Source organism: Herpailurus yagouaroundi, unplaced genomic scaffold (assembly GCF_014898765.1).
Source record: "Herpailurus yagouaroundi ecotype Mexico unplaced genomic scaffold, PumYag 100, whole genome shotgun sequence".
In the NCBI taxonomy this organism is placed as follows: domain Eukaryota; kingdom Metazoa; phylum Chordata; class Mammalia; order Carnivora; family Felidae; genus Herpailurus; species Herpailurus yagouaroundi.
In genome coordinates this window covers 61777876-61793969 of record NW_024412391.1, presented here as the reverse complement: position 1 = coordinate 61793969, position 16094 = coordinate 61777876, and the positions used below count along the sequence as shown (strand labels likewise).

The following is a 16094-nucleotide window of genomic DNA, read 5'->3' as shown; positions in this document are numbered from 1 at the left end:
CTTAGATTGGATGAAACCCAAACACAACTGAGTTAGATGCATATTAAATTACCTCTTACTTAAAAGGAGGGTGGTCTCACCAAGGCAGGATGGAGTTCATTAGCAGGCTGAGAAGTTTTTCTTAACTCTTCATCATCTGGTTTCATATTGTTTCTGGTTCCCCAGGAACACTGGACACCTTTCTTTTTTCAACACTTGAGAAATAACGCTGGGCACTTTGTGAATCTCGTAGCAAACTGTAGCAACCAGTTCCAAAAATAAAATGCTCATCATCACAAGTCTATAAACAAAATTCAGATTACTATGAAAAACTGCTGCTATTCTTTACATAAAATCATTTTTTTAGGGAAAAGGAAAAGAAATATTGTCCGTGTGTATTTTTATTTAGATATGCACAAAGTAACGTATTCCACTCCATTATCATAACTGACTGGCATGTATATTGGATTTACTCTGACACATGTGTTTAGGAATTACCATCACATTTCTTTCTTCCAGCTGACCAGCACTATCACCCATATCATCCAATGAAGGACATGGTTCAGACAGGATTCTGTTGACAGACAGCCTTTCATATGGCTCTACACTCTTTTCCCAAAACTAGAAGCTTCAAACTCCATGTGAATGGCCTTTAAATTGTACATTCTGAGTTTTGTGAGGTAGGGCTTTCCCCTGGGAGACAAAAAAAGGACAGAGAAAAATCTCAAAAGTGCTATAAATTTAGCCATTTGATCCCAAAGGATTTTTTATTCATACATTTTTGTTTGTCACTGAATTTGTTTCTCTATTTTGTCACTCTTTTAAAAACCAGCTCCAGACTGGGGCACCTGGGTGGCTCAGTCAGTTAGGTATCCGACTTTGGCTCAGGTCATGATCTCGTGGTTTGTGGGTTCGAGCCTCACATTGGGCTCTGTGCTAACAGCTCAGAGCCTGGAGCCTGCTTCAGATTCTGTGTCTCCCTCTCTCTGCCCCTCCCCTGCTCATCATGCTGTGTCTCTCTCTGTGTCTCAAAAATAAATAAACATTAAAAATTTTTCTTTAATAAAAAATACAAACCAGCTCAGGTTGAACACTGGGGAATTTGATACCTATTTATCCTCTGGTCTTCTAAGTACACCTACATGTTATGTTGAGAGGGGATTTCTTTCTGCTTAGAAATGAGCAACCAGGACAGATTTCTAACCCTTTCCACACTCTAGTCTCTCTCGTTCTTTGGGTCTCTTGTTAAACATCAAAGAATCTTCAGTGGGAAAAACATTGGTGTGGAAATTGGGGGCTGGGTGGGCCTCGGGATTGGGTGACAATCACAAAAGTCAGTTCACCCTTGTCTCTTGCATCCATCTTTTAGCAGGCACTTACACCATTTTTTTCTGGTCCTTCTCAGCACTTCAAAGTAGTAATGTATCAATAGAACCACCAAGCTAGACACAGTCTAACAGGTCATCTGGTTCATCTCCATGCTGCAGGCATCAGCGTATCTAAGTAATTCCAGGCAGATGAAAAGAGACAAAGACTGCTTCTGCCTTTGTGCCACATCACTTCTTGGCTGGAGCACCTCACTTCCCATTTGTTTCCCCCGAGGTCTGTATTCACCATGTAGTTTTAATATGAGAAAGGACCTATTTTTGCAAAATTCTTTTATTTTCTTGCTAAATTTAAAACGACCCAACTGATTCCATCCACTGTCACAGCTGGCAAAACCACTACAGTCAATCAAAAAACCCATGTGAAGAGCGTTTGCATAGTGGAATGCCTTAGGTTGTTGTTTTTTTTTTTTTTTAATGGTCCCCCTATAATTTCTGATCTAAGTGGCTTGGTAATAATCTAATGTGGGACATTCCATGACTCTTTGGGTGGACGCTCCAAATGTAGATTTATTTTATCAGCAGGGGGTTGTTGAGTGACAGACAGAGGGAGGCTGTATATTTTCTTCATCCTTTTTGCATCTCAAGCGTAAAACCCAAATCCTACAAATTCAGAAAGAAATTGTCCACAAAGCAAGACAGATCTATTGTGCAATCGTTTTTAGACATTCTTTGCCAATACAACAGGTCTGAATCTGATCAGCCTGTTTATTATTGTGTTTGTAAAAAAGAATAGCTGATAACCGGATTCTGTTAGATTCAGCTGAAAGCCATCACTGCCTTTTGTACATGGCCAAGGAAAAATTCATAGACTACGAACTGGCTCTTCTTTACATGGTTTACATGGCTTACTCTGTCAAGGTTGGGTGGGGGAGGCAGGAGGCAGGGAAGGGGGTGAGGGACCAGTGTTTCTGAATGCTGTGTTTGCCCTCTTGGTAAGGACTTAGTACTTTTTCAATAAAAAATAAATTTAATTTGTGGCTACACTTCAAGTAAGATGGTTTGATGGTAAAAGGAGAGCAGTCCCAGCTCTGGATTTAGAGAAGTCGTGTGGCTGAGTCCCTTAGCGTCACTTTCATGTGGTCGGGTGTGCCATTCTCAGAAACCACAAACATTTTTGAAGATACTGAACTGGAGACATTCACAATTCTTCCCTCCCTTTTTTCGCTATTAATCCTTCATGTTTTAACAAGTACTGAAGTTAATGCCGCCTACACTCTTTCCTGTCAAATTGGAAGTCTTTTCCTTCTCTCTTGAATAAAGTAATCTGTTCTCTTTAGTTCGTACCCCCATAAGTCAAAGTGGTGGATGTCAACACATGACATATCTAAATATCAACTTCCTTTTTTTTTTTTAATTAAGCAGGATTTAGACATTTGATTTGAAGAAAGCTGGTGCTCATTAACATATAAAGCAACCCCTATATTCATCTCTTCCTATGCTTTTTTGTCCTTTTTATAAAGCAAAAGTTCACTTTCAGCTTGCAACACAATCCTATTCCAGCCCAGGCATAGCAACTGGGTTTCTTATTCCCTGAAAAAGACACACTAAATGATGAGTAAATGATTAGAAGTCTGTACTGAGAAAGCTTCTTTGACCTGAGCATGTTTTAGTGAGCCTTATTTCCAGATATGGGGGTACAGCCCCACCTTGCTTTATCCATAGTAAAGTTTTTAGAACAAATTTATAAAAATGGACTGTGTGTGTGTGTGTGTGTGTGTGTGTGTGTGTGTGTGTTATAATCCCCTTTCACTAACTGACCTGGAACTCGAGTTTCTTTTTGTTCAAATGTTTGTAAGACCTAAAAAGATTTTTGTCTAGGCCTAATGATAAGAAAAAAAATTAAACCCAAGTTGAGGGACATTCTAGGAAATTCCTGACCACCAGTGCTCTTCAAAACAGTTAAAATCATCAAAAACAGGAGAAGTCTGAGAAATTGTCACAGTCTAGAGACACTTTAGGGGACATGATGACTAGGTGATGTGTCTCCTGGATGGAATCCTGGAGCAGGAAAAGGGCATTGGGTAAAATTTAAGAACACCTGAACAAAGCATGGATTTCAGTAACAGTGTATCGATATTGGTTTATTCCTTGTGAAAAATGTGCTATATGAATGTAACAACAGGGAAGGTGTTAACAGTAGGGAAAAGGGTGTGAGGTGTATGGAAACTGTTCTATCTTCACTACTTTTCTAAAAATCTAGAACTATTATAAGGAATTTATGAAAAAATAAAATATAAATTTGTGCCAACTTCTCTATAGAACTCTTACTAGCTGTGATGACTAAAATAGGATTGGAATTTAGGAAACAAACTGGATGAACGTATGGGAAGGTGGGGGAGAAGGGAGAGGGGAACAAAGCACAAGAGACTCTTAATGAAGGAGAAACAACTAAGGGTTGACGTAGGGAGAGGTGGGAGGTTGGCTGGATGGGTGATGGGCATTAAGGAGGGCACTTGTTGTGATGAGCACTGGGTGTTGTATGTAAGTGATGGATAAATGAATTCTACTCCTAAAACCAATATTGTACTTTATGTTAACTAAAATTAAAAATATATATATTAATTAAAAAAGGGGGGGTAGGAGCCACTTTTCCTTTTATAAACCAAGTTTGTAAAGGAAACAAACTTTCCTTTTATAAAGAAATAGAAATTTCCCAGTTGTTGTTCAGTGTAACACCAGGTGGGTCCTATCCAGGCCAACACCTGGCACAAGGAATGTTTCCAATGCTTTGTGCAGGTGATAGTCTGAAGCAGTTACTTTCTAAGAATGACTTTGCATTTTATTTATTTTTTAAATGTTTCTTTATTTATTTTGAGAGGAGGGAAGGAGCAGAGTGGGAGGGAGAGAGAGAATCCCAAGCAGGCCCCAGGCTCAGCGCAGAGCCCAGTGCAGGGCTCAGTCTCACAACCATGAGCTCATGACCTGAGCCAAAATCAAAAGTCGGTTGTTTAAACAACTGAGCCACCCCAGACATCCCAGAATGGCTTTGCATTTTAAAGGATTTTTTGCCAAGATTTTCCACCTTGCTGTTGGGTTGGTCTTGTTAATGCTTTTTCAGGGGCACTCTTCCCTTCTACAATAATTAATAACAATTCACATAATTATTTGGGGGATAAACACTCATTTACGAAGAAATTGTTGCATTGGAACGGCATTTTTGGTTTGGCTGCATAGTGACAAGATGAAAACACAACATTTTTCTCCCAAAGCAGTGACAATAAATACAGAGCTTGTCAGTAGTGATGCAATCGGTTTCCAGCTGCTAGCTGTTCAGTAGACTCCTATGAAATGATTAATTGGTCTCAATCAGTTCGCAGCAGGAAGTACCCACCTCATGGTAAATATCACCACAATTGGTACTAATTAGCTCTGTTGTCACCTGTCACAACTGGTAGGCTAAGAGCTGAGTCACGTGATCATTCTCTATACCTGCAACATAAGTCCAACCGGAGAGGGGTTGGAGACTCAAGGCCACTGTAGCAGCCAGGGTGCCCCAAATCCCTGTCTGCCATGTGGGGATGAATGAGGCTTAGTCAGTGATTATCAGCCCGCAGTGTGAAGTCAGAGGTGTGGCGCTTAGGAGCGGGAGTTTGTGTACCTCCAAGAGAAAATGCACCTGCTTTTCAACTGATACAATGTTTCGTGGCACACTGGCTTCTAAATCAGCCAGCCTGTAGTTCAAATCTAGGCTTTGTCACCTGGTATTCATTTGATCCAAGTCAGTGGCTTTATGTGTCCATGCCTGGGTTTCCTAATCTGAAATAATGAAGGCAAAAATTACTCACCTAGTAGGACTGATACAGCAATATATACCAGGTTTGGCACTTAGTAGGTACTCAAAAATTTTGGAACACCCCCGCAGCGCATAACAATGTAAATGGTGTGACAATGATGATGTTTGTTATCCTTCTTACTAATAAATAAGAACTTTCAGATGTTTGGTGCCAGCGTGAAGAGTGATGCTGAAGGGAAGTTGGGAACCAAACCTTCACTGCCCTTTTTATTGATCCTATTCTAAGAGCTCAATCTTTTAGGAAGGGAGAGGAAGAAGAAAGGGGAAGGAAATGTAAAAGCTAGCAAATAAAATTGAAGGGAATTAAGTAAGGCATTGTAGCAGATGAACAATTATTATACTACATGTGTCTCTGTTGGGCAGGTTGTGACCAAAGCATGTGATCCATGAAGGAAACAACCCAGGCATGGCCTATATTGATGCAAAAGGAAACGCATCCCACTGTGACTGGGTCATAGTCTACGAATTCATTGTTTTCGACTTGGGTTCTCCAAACTTCTCAACAACAATTCAACAAGATCCTGGGCATGTGTTAAATCCATGGACCACCAGGCCTCTTTGAAATCCTCATTCACTAGTTCCAGGCTGGGGCCCAGGAATCTGTTTTTAATAAACTCTCTAAGTGCTTCTTGTGTTCAGATAAGTTTGAGAACCACTGATTTAAAACCGTACTTTTCACTTAACTACGCATGAAATTTCCTGTGGAACTTTTAAAAATTTTGATGCCTGAGTCCTACCCCCAGAAATTGATTTAGTTGGTGTGGGATGTGCCTTGAGCATGAGGAATCTTTTTTTAAGCTCTTCAGATGATGCTAAGGTACAAGCAAATTTGGAGTAACAATGATTTAGAACACAGCCTAAGGGGTCCACACACCTATATGGATGATACAGGTGAATGATGAGTAAGTAAAAATTAGATACAAAGTCACATCACATATAAGTAGTTTCCCAGCACTGATTCAAGGTGTGAAATGTGGTTAAAAAAAAAAAAAAAAGAATCTGATTTCAGAAAACTTTTTGGGAATAGTGTGCAGATTATCCCATTGCCCTGAAATTTTGTGGTATTCAGAAGTACTTGCACTGAATGTACTACCAACTACAATTTAGATCCTAATGTCACCCAAAATTGCAGTGCTTGCCTTATGAACATGCATATGAACGACAATGTGACATGAATCTAATCTTGGTCTTTATTGCAGTCATTTCTGGTGCCAACATTGCACCATTTTCCCTCTTCCTTCTCTTCCTCATTATCCAAACTTATTAAATATCAGGACTTGGAATTGCCACCCGCAACAGGAAGTATAACCAGCCATGAAGGTCTGTGGAACAGGAAATAGAGTCAGTGTCCCAGACAGGAAGCAGGGCTTGTCAAAAATAAGGACTCCAAAGAGTTAAACCATGTAACAAAAGGTGCAGTAACACTTCTGGAGACAGTTTGTCAACCTCGATTATCAAGGCAGGAGCAAGCATTACTATGAGAATTGCTTAGGAAGGATTCGTTAAGCAAAATGAGGAGTCCTCTGGACCTTCATTTTCCACAGGAATGTTTCTCCAAATCGCAAAGTAGTCATGTGTGGCACTATATGGGGGCATATTGTTTATCAGTCTTAAACTGCATTACTAAATTCAAATCTTCCAACAGCCCCAGGGAACAGAGGCAAAGAAAATGACCTGCTTGTAGGCAGGGCGAGAACTATCATTCTCCTGTTATGAATTGAGAATTCAGGCTCCCATTAGGATGGCGACTATAAAAAACAAAACAGGATGAAAGTAGAAAATGACAAGGGCCGTCAAGCATGTGGAGGAATCAGAACATTTGTGCATGGCTGGTAGGAATGTAAAATGTAACCTCTATAGAAAACAGTATGACAGTTTAAAAAAATTAGAAATGGAGTATGATCCAGCAATTCCACCTACAGGTATATACCCCAAATAACTGAAAGCAGGATCCTGAAGAAATATTTGTACGTACACCCATATTCATAGTAACATTATTCATAATAGCCAAAATGTGGAAGCAATCCCTAATGTCCACTGACAGGTAAACAGATAAACAAAGTGGGAGCATAAACATACAATGGAATATCAGTCAGCCTTAAAAGGGAAGGGAAATATGGGACCTGCTACACCATGAGTGTAGTAACATTTGGAGCATTACATGGGTGTACTAACACCATTAGCACATTGTGTTGAGTGAGATAAACCAGTCATAAAAGGACAAATACTACGCTAGTCCATGTATGTGAGTCTCCCAGAGTAGTCAAACTCATAGAAACAAAGTAGAATGGTGGTTGCTAAGGGCTTAGAGGAGGAATGAGGAATTAGTGTTTAGCGGACATGGAGTTACAGTTGGGGGAGGTGAAAATGTTCTGAGATGGATGGCGGTGATGGTTGCACAACAGTGCGGGTGTACTTAATGTCACTGAGTCATACACTTAAAAATGGTGTAACATTTACACCAATGGTTAATGGTGTAACATGAGGGGCACCTGGGTGGCTCAGTCATTAAGCGTCTGACTTCGGCTCAGGTCATGATCTCGCGGTCCGTGAGTTCGAGCTCTGCATCAGGCTCTGTGCTGACAGCTCAGGGCCTGGAGCCTGCTTCAGTTTCTGTCTCTCTCTTTCTCTCTCTCTCTCTCTCTCTAAAAAATAAATAAACATTACAAAAAATTTTAAATGGTTAGCATGATAAATTTTATGTGTATTTCACCATAGTTTTTTTTAAATAAATAATTTGAAAATGTGCACAAAATAAAAAAAAATAAGGCTTAGAAGATTCACACAGCTAGCAGGCGTCAGAGCAGGAGGTCAGCTTTAGGGACTTCAAGTGTGCCAACCCTCCCTTTCCACCTCAGTGCCTCTCAAAGAGTAGAAATTGAAGGAAATGTTCAAGGGGAAGTAAAAACAAAAAATCAAATAACTTTGTTTGAGGAAAGAATGATCAAAATAGTCCAGACAATTGTCCCGAAGATAAGAAATAAGGTTGGTAAGCTCCATGAAATCAGAAGGTGTCTGCACACTAACTCTTTTAAAAATTGAGATAAAATTCACCCTTTTAAGGTATAGAATTCAGTGGGGGGTTTTTTTAGTGTATTCCCCAAGTTGTGCCACGATAACCACTACATCATTCTAGAAAGTTTTTATCACCCTCAAAATAAACCTTATGCCCATTAGTAGTCACTCCCCATTGTCCCCCTGACCTCCATGTTAAGCAACCGCTGATCTGCTTTCTGTCCCTATGAATCTGCCTATTCTGGACATTTCGTATAAATAGAATCATACAATATGTGGCCTTTTGTGACTTGTCTCACTTAGCATGATGCTTTCAACGTTCATCTATCTTATAGCCTGTATCAGTACTGTGTCCCTTTTTATTTGTGATTAATATTCCATGGTATGGATTTACCACATTTTATTTATCTACTCCTCAGTTGATGGATGTTTGGGTTATTTGCACTGTTTGGCTATAATGAATAATGCTGCTGTGAACATGCGTGTACAAGTTTCTGCATTGTCAGATGTTTTCAGTTATCTTAGGTGTATACCGAGGAGTGGAATTGTTGGATCATATGTTAACTCTGTGTTTAACTTGTTCAAGAACTGCCAGCATGTTGTCTAGAATGGCTGCCTTATGTTACATTCCTATTGGTATTGTGTGAGTGTTCCCATTTCTCCATATCCTCACCAGTGCTTGGTATTCCCCCTTTTTTTGGTTCCCCCCACCCCCAGCTTTTTTGAGGTGTAATTGACATGCAAACATTTTTAAATCATAGCCATCCTCGTGGGCATCTCATTGTGGTTTGTCCACCAACTTTGTATTCTCAGTACACAGTCCAGGTCTGTCTCTTGGTACACAGAAGCATCTCACTACTGAAAGGTACAAAAATCCCAAGGGATCATAGGAAAGATGATCATAATGAGAGGTTCCTAATCTTTGGGAAATCAAATATTAAAATCAGCTGCTTTTTTTTTTTTTTTTTTCATATAAACTGAGTCAAGAGGTAGCAAGCAAGCTCATTTAGTCATTGCTCCTGGGCACTTCCATTACTAATGGGGTGAGAACTTTCAGTAGATGGTCACTCTTAGAGTTTAGATGAATGAACTGTGCACCTTGGGATAGAGACTTAGACAAAAGAAAAGAGAGCTCTGAAAGGAAAAGAGACCCGTTCCTTCATTTCAATTAAAGTTAAGTGCCCAATTCATGACTCATGTCTTGGCTTTACCACCTTCACACCTTCCATGTTGTCAGATGCCTGGTGCTACATGATTGCCTGTAAGAGGGGTTTTCGACAGCAGTTTTCTCTAATTATGCGTGTTTTCATTAACAAAAGAAATATCTTTGTGGGTTTCTTAGGTACTTGCAGAAATATATTCTAGCTCACTAGTAGCCAGAAGCATCTGATCTGTCTGCCTCACAGCCCTCTGACAGTTAAGCATTTGCTTTTAGGCAAATAAAATGTCAGCCACCATTAAAGAGCATATGGCAACAATATGGCCATTCCCTCTTGGGACCAACCTCTCCCCAGAAGAGATGGTACTTGAAATAGGAGATGCTTTTGAATGCAGGACCCCTCTCCCCACCAACCCAGGCACGGTGGCTGGGGAGTGGGCAGGGTGCCATACACAAAAGGACTCGGGCAACCGTATCAAACGTGAACATAAGGAGCAAGCTGCCCAACCAACAGTGACCAGAGGCTGTTTGCCCTGGGCATCTGGGTCTGTGGTTAAGGGGAAGTACCGACCCTCAACTGGCCAGGATTAGCTCTATAAAATAGAAAACAGCCCCCAGAGCCGCTGAAGGAGGGGTTGGGGCCGACTGCAATTGATGCTGTGTGTGTCGGGAGTGAAGGGAGACGTTGAAAGTGGCGTCTCCACCCGTCTCGTCTCTGAATTCACCCTGTGAATGGGGGAACACAAACTGCCTTTTCTTGAAATAGATGATGAGGGTATGGAATCCTTTATAGTGGGTCAGCTCGTGTGCAAGTGAACGTGTGGCAACAGGCATAGGGGAAGAGGCTGCCTTTGCGGGGACCGCCAGTAACCATGCGGTCTGCTCAAGATTGAAAAATAAAGTTTCCCCAGGACCATCTGGGCTGCCATGTCTGCGTAGGAAACCAGAACCTGTCACTAGAGACGCCCTGATCCTTAAAACATAGTCTCAAAACCTTGCTTGTCCTGATTTGATGGAACTATGATACAGAAATAATCAAAATGTGGTGCTTGCCCCCTTGGATACAGTGGTTCCTGGTGTGATACTGTCTCTGTGTCACCTGTGTTGGAATATATCAGGTCACACTCACCAGTTTTACATCAAGTTTTTAACATACTAGTAACTAGTTAATCATATTTCTGAGCCATATTGATGAAATCACTGGCTTTATAAAAACATTCGACTGTGGTGTCAGAAAAACTTATACTGATTAGACATTAACATTATCCAGAAATTCTCATCAACTTTAGCACTATTTTTCCACTCGTGTAAACTACTTGATTTGAATGTTTAAAGGCATATGCTGTTTCTCAAAATAAATCTAAGCCTCTTATATGTTAAAGAATAAAATAAAATAAGTAATAAGTTAAAACTCCAAAAATATCTATATAGTTACATATTCTTATAAAACTAAGAATAACAAGGTAGGGAAGCTTCTTGTTTTCAATTAATTTTGCTTGTCTAAATTGTATTTACCATACAACTTAATAGCACTTTATTATGACCCTGAATAACTGAATTAATTACAAAATTTTAAATGCTTAGGAAAGTGATGACATTTTTTAAAGTAACATTAATATTATTGATAATGTTTTCCATAAAATATGTCTTCAGAAAATGTAGTGTGCAAATGAGAACAACAAGAAAACCCACGTATTTTAATAGTGTCAGTCAATGCTTCTGGAATGCTGTTTTTACCCTTTACCAAATCGATATAACTGACAGGATGATATCATCCTTTGCTGTCTATGCTGACAGTCAATAAATTCCAAGACAATTGGGAACAACAAGTAGATCAGGAGCTGTACGAAGAGCAGGAGATCACAGGGGTTTTTCCAAGACTTTATTCCTCGGGGTTGATGCAGACTTTCCAAATAAGAAGAAGAGCTTTCTCTGCAAATAGGGGACTGTTCCCATGTGACTGACAGAACCTAAACATTTGGATGAAAAATAAAAAAATTCAGTCAATCATCCAAATGTTTGTCACCATTACATCAAACATTGGGGCACTTAAAAACATCTCAAGAAATGACTAAATTTTAAACTTTACATCTAGATAATTGAGATCATACTGCCTTAGTGTTTCCATATGAATGATAGTATGTCAAGTGTAGCATACCCTGGAGATCTGTTTTGAACCTTTATAGTCTATAATATGTAGAATGCATATTATAATTAATGTATGGAGCTTAAAATATAAGTGAAATTGACAATCACATAACTACTCTTCCATTTCTAATCTTCCAAATATAAAAATAAATGTGTCTACTCTTTTTCCTCATGGAGATGTTGTAAAGATTGATTTGCAGCAAAACAAAGTAGACTCTGGTAGCAGAACTCCAGGGCTCTAAGGGATTGTGACTCTGTTTAGCATGAATTTGACTTTTTGTCAAATGCAAATAGAATTCTGATTTCAAGAGTGGGAGTTTTTATCACATTTAAAATTTTTTGAAATGGTTTCATTAGTACTCAGTGGGCATCATTGTGTTTGATGAATGAATGAGTGAATGAATGAATGAATGAATGAAAAACAAGTGAATGAATGAAAAAGTAGGAATTAGAAAGCATTCTCACTTCCCGGAGTTGGATTCTAGGTGATTGACAACTATGCGTTTCAGTTTCGTAGAAGAACATCCACTGCTTACTTTTCTCTAGTTTAGTCTCTTAGCAAACTGTTCAAAGTTTGGAACAGTGTTTGCTGGGAATTAACTCAAACACAAAAGCAATCAAGTGGTTGAGTTCTAGATTTTCCTAATTTAATGGTATTCCTTTATCCATATTGATTGGAGCTTTGGTAAATTCAGTTGCTGATACCACCTGGATAATTTTAAGTCTGAAGCTTTAAAGAAAATGTTTCCAACATAGCTCAAACAACATAAGAATTTCATCAGTTGAAAACTAAGAATCGTTTCTGTGGGATGTGTAAAACAAGAAGCTGACCAGCATTATTTTCTTTTTCTTTAATTCAGTATCATTATTGAGAGTTATTCTTGAACTTTATGAAAACCAGATTGGGGCACAAGCATGTTCTCCATCTAATCGTGTTCAAGGAATTGGAACTGAAAATCATTCAAACTAGGAAAACATGACACTGAAAAATAGTCTGCATTCTTTATTCTACCTCAGCGTAGCTGAGGCTGCTTCAGACAAGGAAGAGTTAGGTTGATAGTCGATCTGATCTTTTTAGAAATGGATGTCTAGCTTCCCAGTCAGGAAAAGATCATAATGTTTTTTCATTCACTTTCCTACTTTGCTGGCTTATCAGCTACAACCTTTGATCCTCTCCCATTTTTCTTCAGAATGCTGTGATTTCTCACTGTTGCTCGTGGGAAAAATTCCAAACAGTGCCTGCCATTCAAGGCCCTCTCTTGTCTGGCCCGAGTGGCCTTTTGAGCCACATTCCCTACCGTCTGCCTCTACCATGCAACCTTCTTCCCAGCCAAACAAGACTGTGGGCTGTTCACCAGCCTCTGTTTGGGTGCCTGTAATCTTCTCCCTATCATCTCATCTCCCAGGAGTGCCTGCTTCTTTTCCTCTCCACGTGCTGAGTGTTCCACCTGTATTTCAAGGGGTGATTCATTCCCATTCATGAGGTCTCTTGAACCATCCACTCTTTCCACGCTCCTCTTTTCTCCCCTCTCCCAGCTAATCTTCCACGCTCACCTCCCCCCCCCCACACACACAAAGACATACATGCACACACACGCATGCTGCTGTGATTTAGTCATGGCATGAATCACGTTCACACACTTGTGTGTGCAAATTGTGCAAGGATATCAAACCCAAGGGACAAGTGAGGACAAAGATCCACCTCACTCTTCACTAGCCATGGCAGGCACCTCTCCCACGTGACTATGTCTATGCAAAGAGGCACCCTTTTCTATTTCATATGAAGGCTTGGACTAGCACGTATGAACTAGCAGCAAATGCAGTTTTGGTCATCAGCATGCATGCTTTTTAGTTTCCTTTATCAGGGCGCAAGTTTATTGAGGGCAATGACTACCTTTGTATTCCCATTATGCCTGGTACAGTGCCTTTCTTATACACAAGGTCATTCATTGAACTTAATTGGAAGGATGAAATGCATGTCTTAAAAATAATTGCTTCCACATATAAATAAATGCAAACATGAAAGCTCTATGGGAATAAAAATGGACTTTTTAACAAATGTGAAACAGCCAACTTAACCTGATTTTAAGTGTATCCTGGTCCTAAGTAATTTCCTATATAATGTAGTGTCCAGTAGTCTTTTGTGGAATTTCAAAAACCACATTCGTGATGCTATGACAGGCCCTGGTAGAGTTGGACTGAAATCCACTCCTGACTTTGTTAAAATAGGGCAAAGAATAACATTAAGAATTGTCTGAAGTGGGCAGGATTAAGGTCAGGAGAATGCCCATGGGAGGTGAGGGAATTTAGGGAGGAACCAGTTGATCAGTCTGAGGTCAGTATACTTCCTAGAAGTCTACATTAAGCCAAAAACAAAAATCCCAAAAAAGCACCACGTCTCAAAGTCTTTGAGGCTTTGCCAACACTGTACATAGTATAATTTCATGTAGCCATGCCCTCAGAGTAAAGAATTACTTTGTAAAGATTTTAGTGGAGAATTAATATTTGTTCTGATGCAATTTTATTGATAAATGGGAAGTGTCCACAAACCAAGCTTTACATACCACAAAACAAAGATGCACATAAGATAGGTTTTATGCCTATTTGAGGACATGGCCAGGACATCAAATTTCAAGTTTCAAGGGGTAACCGTTGACCAACCTTCTCAAGAAAAAAGTCTGCATTTAGGTACAAAATGGTCTACTAATTTTGCATTTAACAACTGCTTTTTGTTTTCCAGGATGTGTTGAGTTGATGTGATGAACTGTTTTCTCTTCAGGAAGAAACAAGCCTTCTCCAACCATTTCACAGTACACATTTCTCCCCCTTTCTCCTCCCAGTCCTCTGTGATGTCAGTGTGCTTCGCTCGTTTCCATCCCAACTTGGTGGTTGGTGGGACTTACTCGGGCCAGATTGTCCTGTGGGATAATCGCAGTCATCGAAGGACACCAGTGCAGAGGACACCCTTGTCAGCTGCTGCACACACTGTAAGTCAGCTTTTGTCACTTCCCTGTCAGCCACCCAAGCCCTGTAAGGGGATGACTGATGGAAGTACGGATGCGGTCAGTAACTCCAAGCCAGAATGTATGTAATTTATAGTGACCGTAACCTGACTGACCAATAAAGCAGCGTGAAAAGTAGGCGAAGGAAGCACTGAATTTGGAAAAAAAAAATCTCTTAATGGTCTACAAGTTTCCGCACATCTAAAGGATCTCTTTGGATCCAAAGACCATCGGTGAGGTGAGGATGGATTAAAACTGAAAAAGACACAGGGAGAAACTTTGGAAGAGGCATCGGTGAAATTGCTGTAAAGTAACCCTTCACGTTAACAGTATAACATGGAAACTCGTATTTTCAAATGAGCCCTGAGGAGTAAGCATTTCATGCCGAGGGATGGTATATGGGACTTTTGCCAACAGTCCTTTTCCATTTGTGATTTGAGGGAGTGCTATGACTTTAAATTCTGGAATGCATGGTTGTAAGTTTCAACGGTAAAGTCTACAGTGACAATATAATCCCTCGGGTTAAAAGTCAACATCTCAAAACCATTACCCACAATTTAGCAGAAGAGGTTCAGTATAGTGTTCATAAGACAACTACTCTGTCATTTCCTTTAAGAGAATGACAGGTGTGTTTAGCAGTTGTTAAGAGGAATGAGAAGACAGGCATGTCTCCATCAATCCTTGCTACCTTGACATTCAGAGTAACTGATGTTCTTTCTCTGAAATGCCCAAATTATGCCCAAAAATACAGCTCTACTATTGTTTCAATTTCCTTAATGTGGTCGCCTCATTTGTTTCATCAGCTGGCCTCAAAACCATTCTAGCTTTAAAAAAGGACTGGAGCTGCTTTAGCTAAGACCATGGAGAGGAAAATTCTTCCATTCTTGTAAGATTGACAATGGGAAGTGACAAATACCAAGTCAGCCCTAATTCTGATTGACTTGGGCCTGAGACACATGCAGGTGAAACTAGTTCTTGGGAATCTTGGAAAATTGCTCTTGCCTACCCCATTTCTCCAAACTAATAACAGAAAATTGTGACCCAGGAGAAGACGGCTTGATACAGGTGTTTGCTCAAGTAGCATGAATCCTCTTCCTGGCTGTATGTGCATATCTGGTGTGTTTATGAGCCTATCTTGTGAAATTGCAAATATTATAAATCCAAATGTTACAGCAATAAGCTTTTGGGGAAAATCCATATCCAGGAGCTCTTCCAAAGAGTTAAGCTTTCTTTTTCAAGTAACTTAAGATATGATCATCACAGCTAAAATACGATTATTATCGGGCACCTGGGTGGCTCAATCGGTTAAGCGTCCAACTCTTGCTTTCAGCTCAGATCATGATCTCACTGTTCGTGAGATGGAGCCTGGCATTGGGCTGTGCGCTGACAGCACAGAGCCTCCTTGAGATTCTCTCTCTCCCTGTTTCTCTGACCCTTCCCCACTTGTGAGAGCTCTCTCTCTCGCTCTCTCTCTCTTTCCCCCAAAATAAATAAGTAAACATTAAAAAATTTAAATACTATTATTATCAAACAGTAACATATTTCTGTTTGAAAAGAAAACTTTTTTTTCCTCTTTTGCTGCATTTTGTTGAATCCATAGCTAAAAGGGC

The 16094-nt window shown here is 39.9% G+C and overlaps 1 protein-coding gene across 4 annotated transcripts in view; it reads left to right on the top strand.

Moving 5' to 3' along the window:
- Window positions 1–16094, top strand: part of DYNC1I1 (dynein cytoplasmic 1 intermediate chain 1) — a 314400-nt gene that overhangs the window by 227771 nt on the left and 70535 nt on the right. For all 4 annotated transcript variants that reach the window (XM_040472606.1, XM_040472609.1, XM_040472607.1 and 1 more), the window contains one exon: window positions 14323–14469. In XM_040472606.1, the coding sequence (XP_040328540.1) occupies window positions 14323–14469 (147 nt within the window). The remainder of the gene's footprint in view (window positions 1–14322; window positions 14470–16094) is intronic.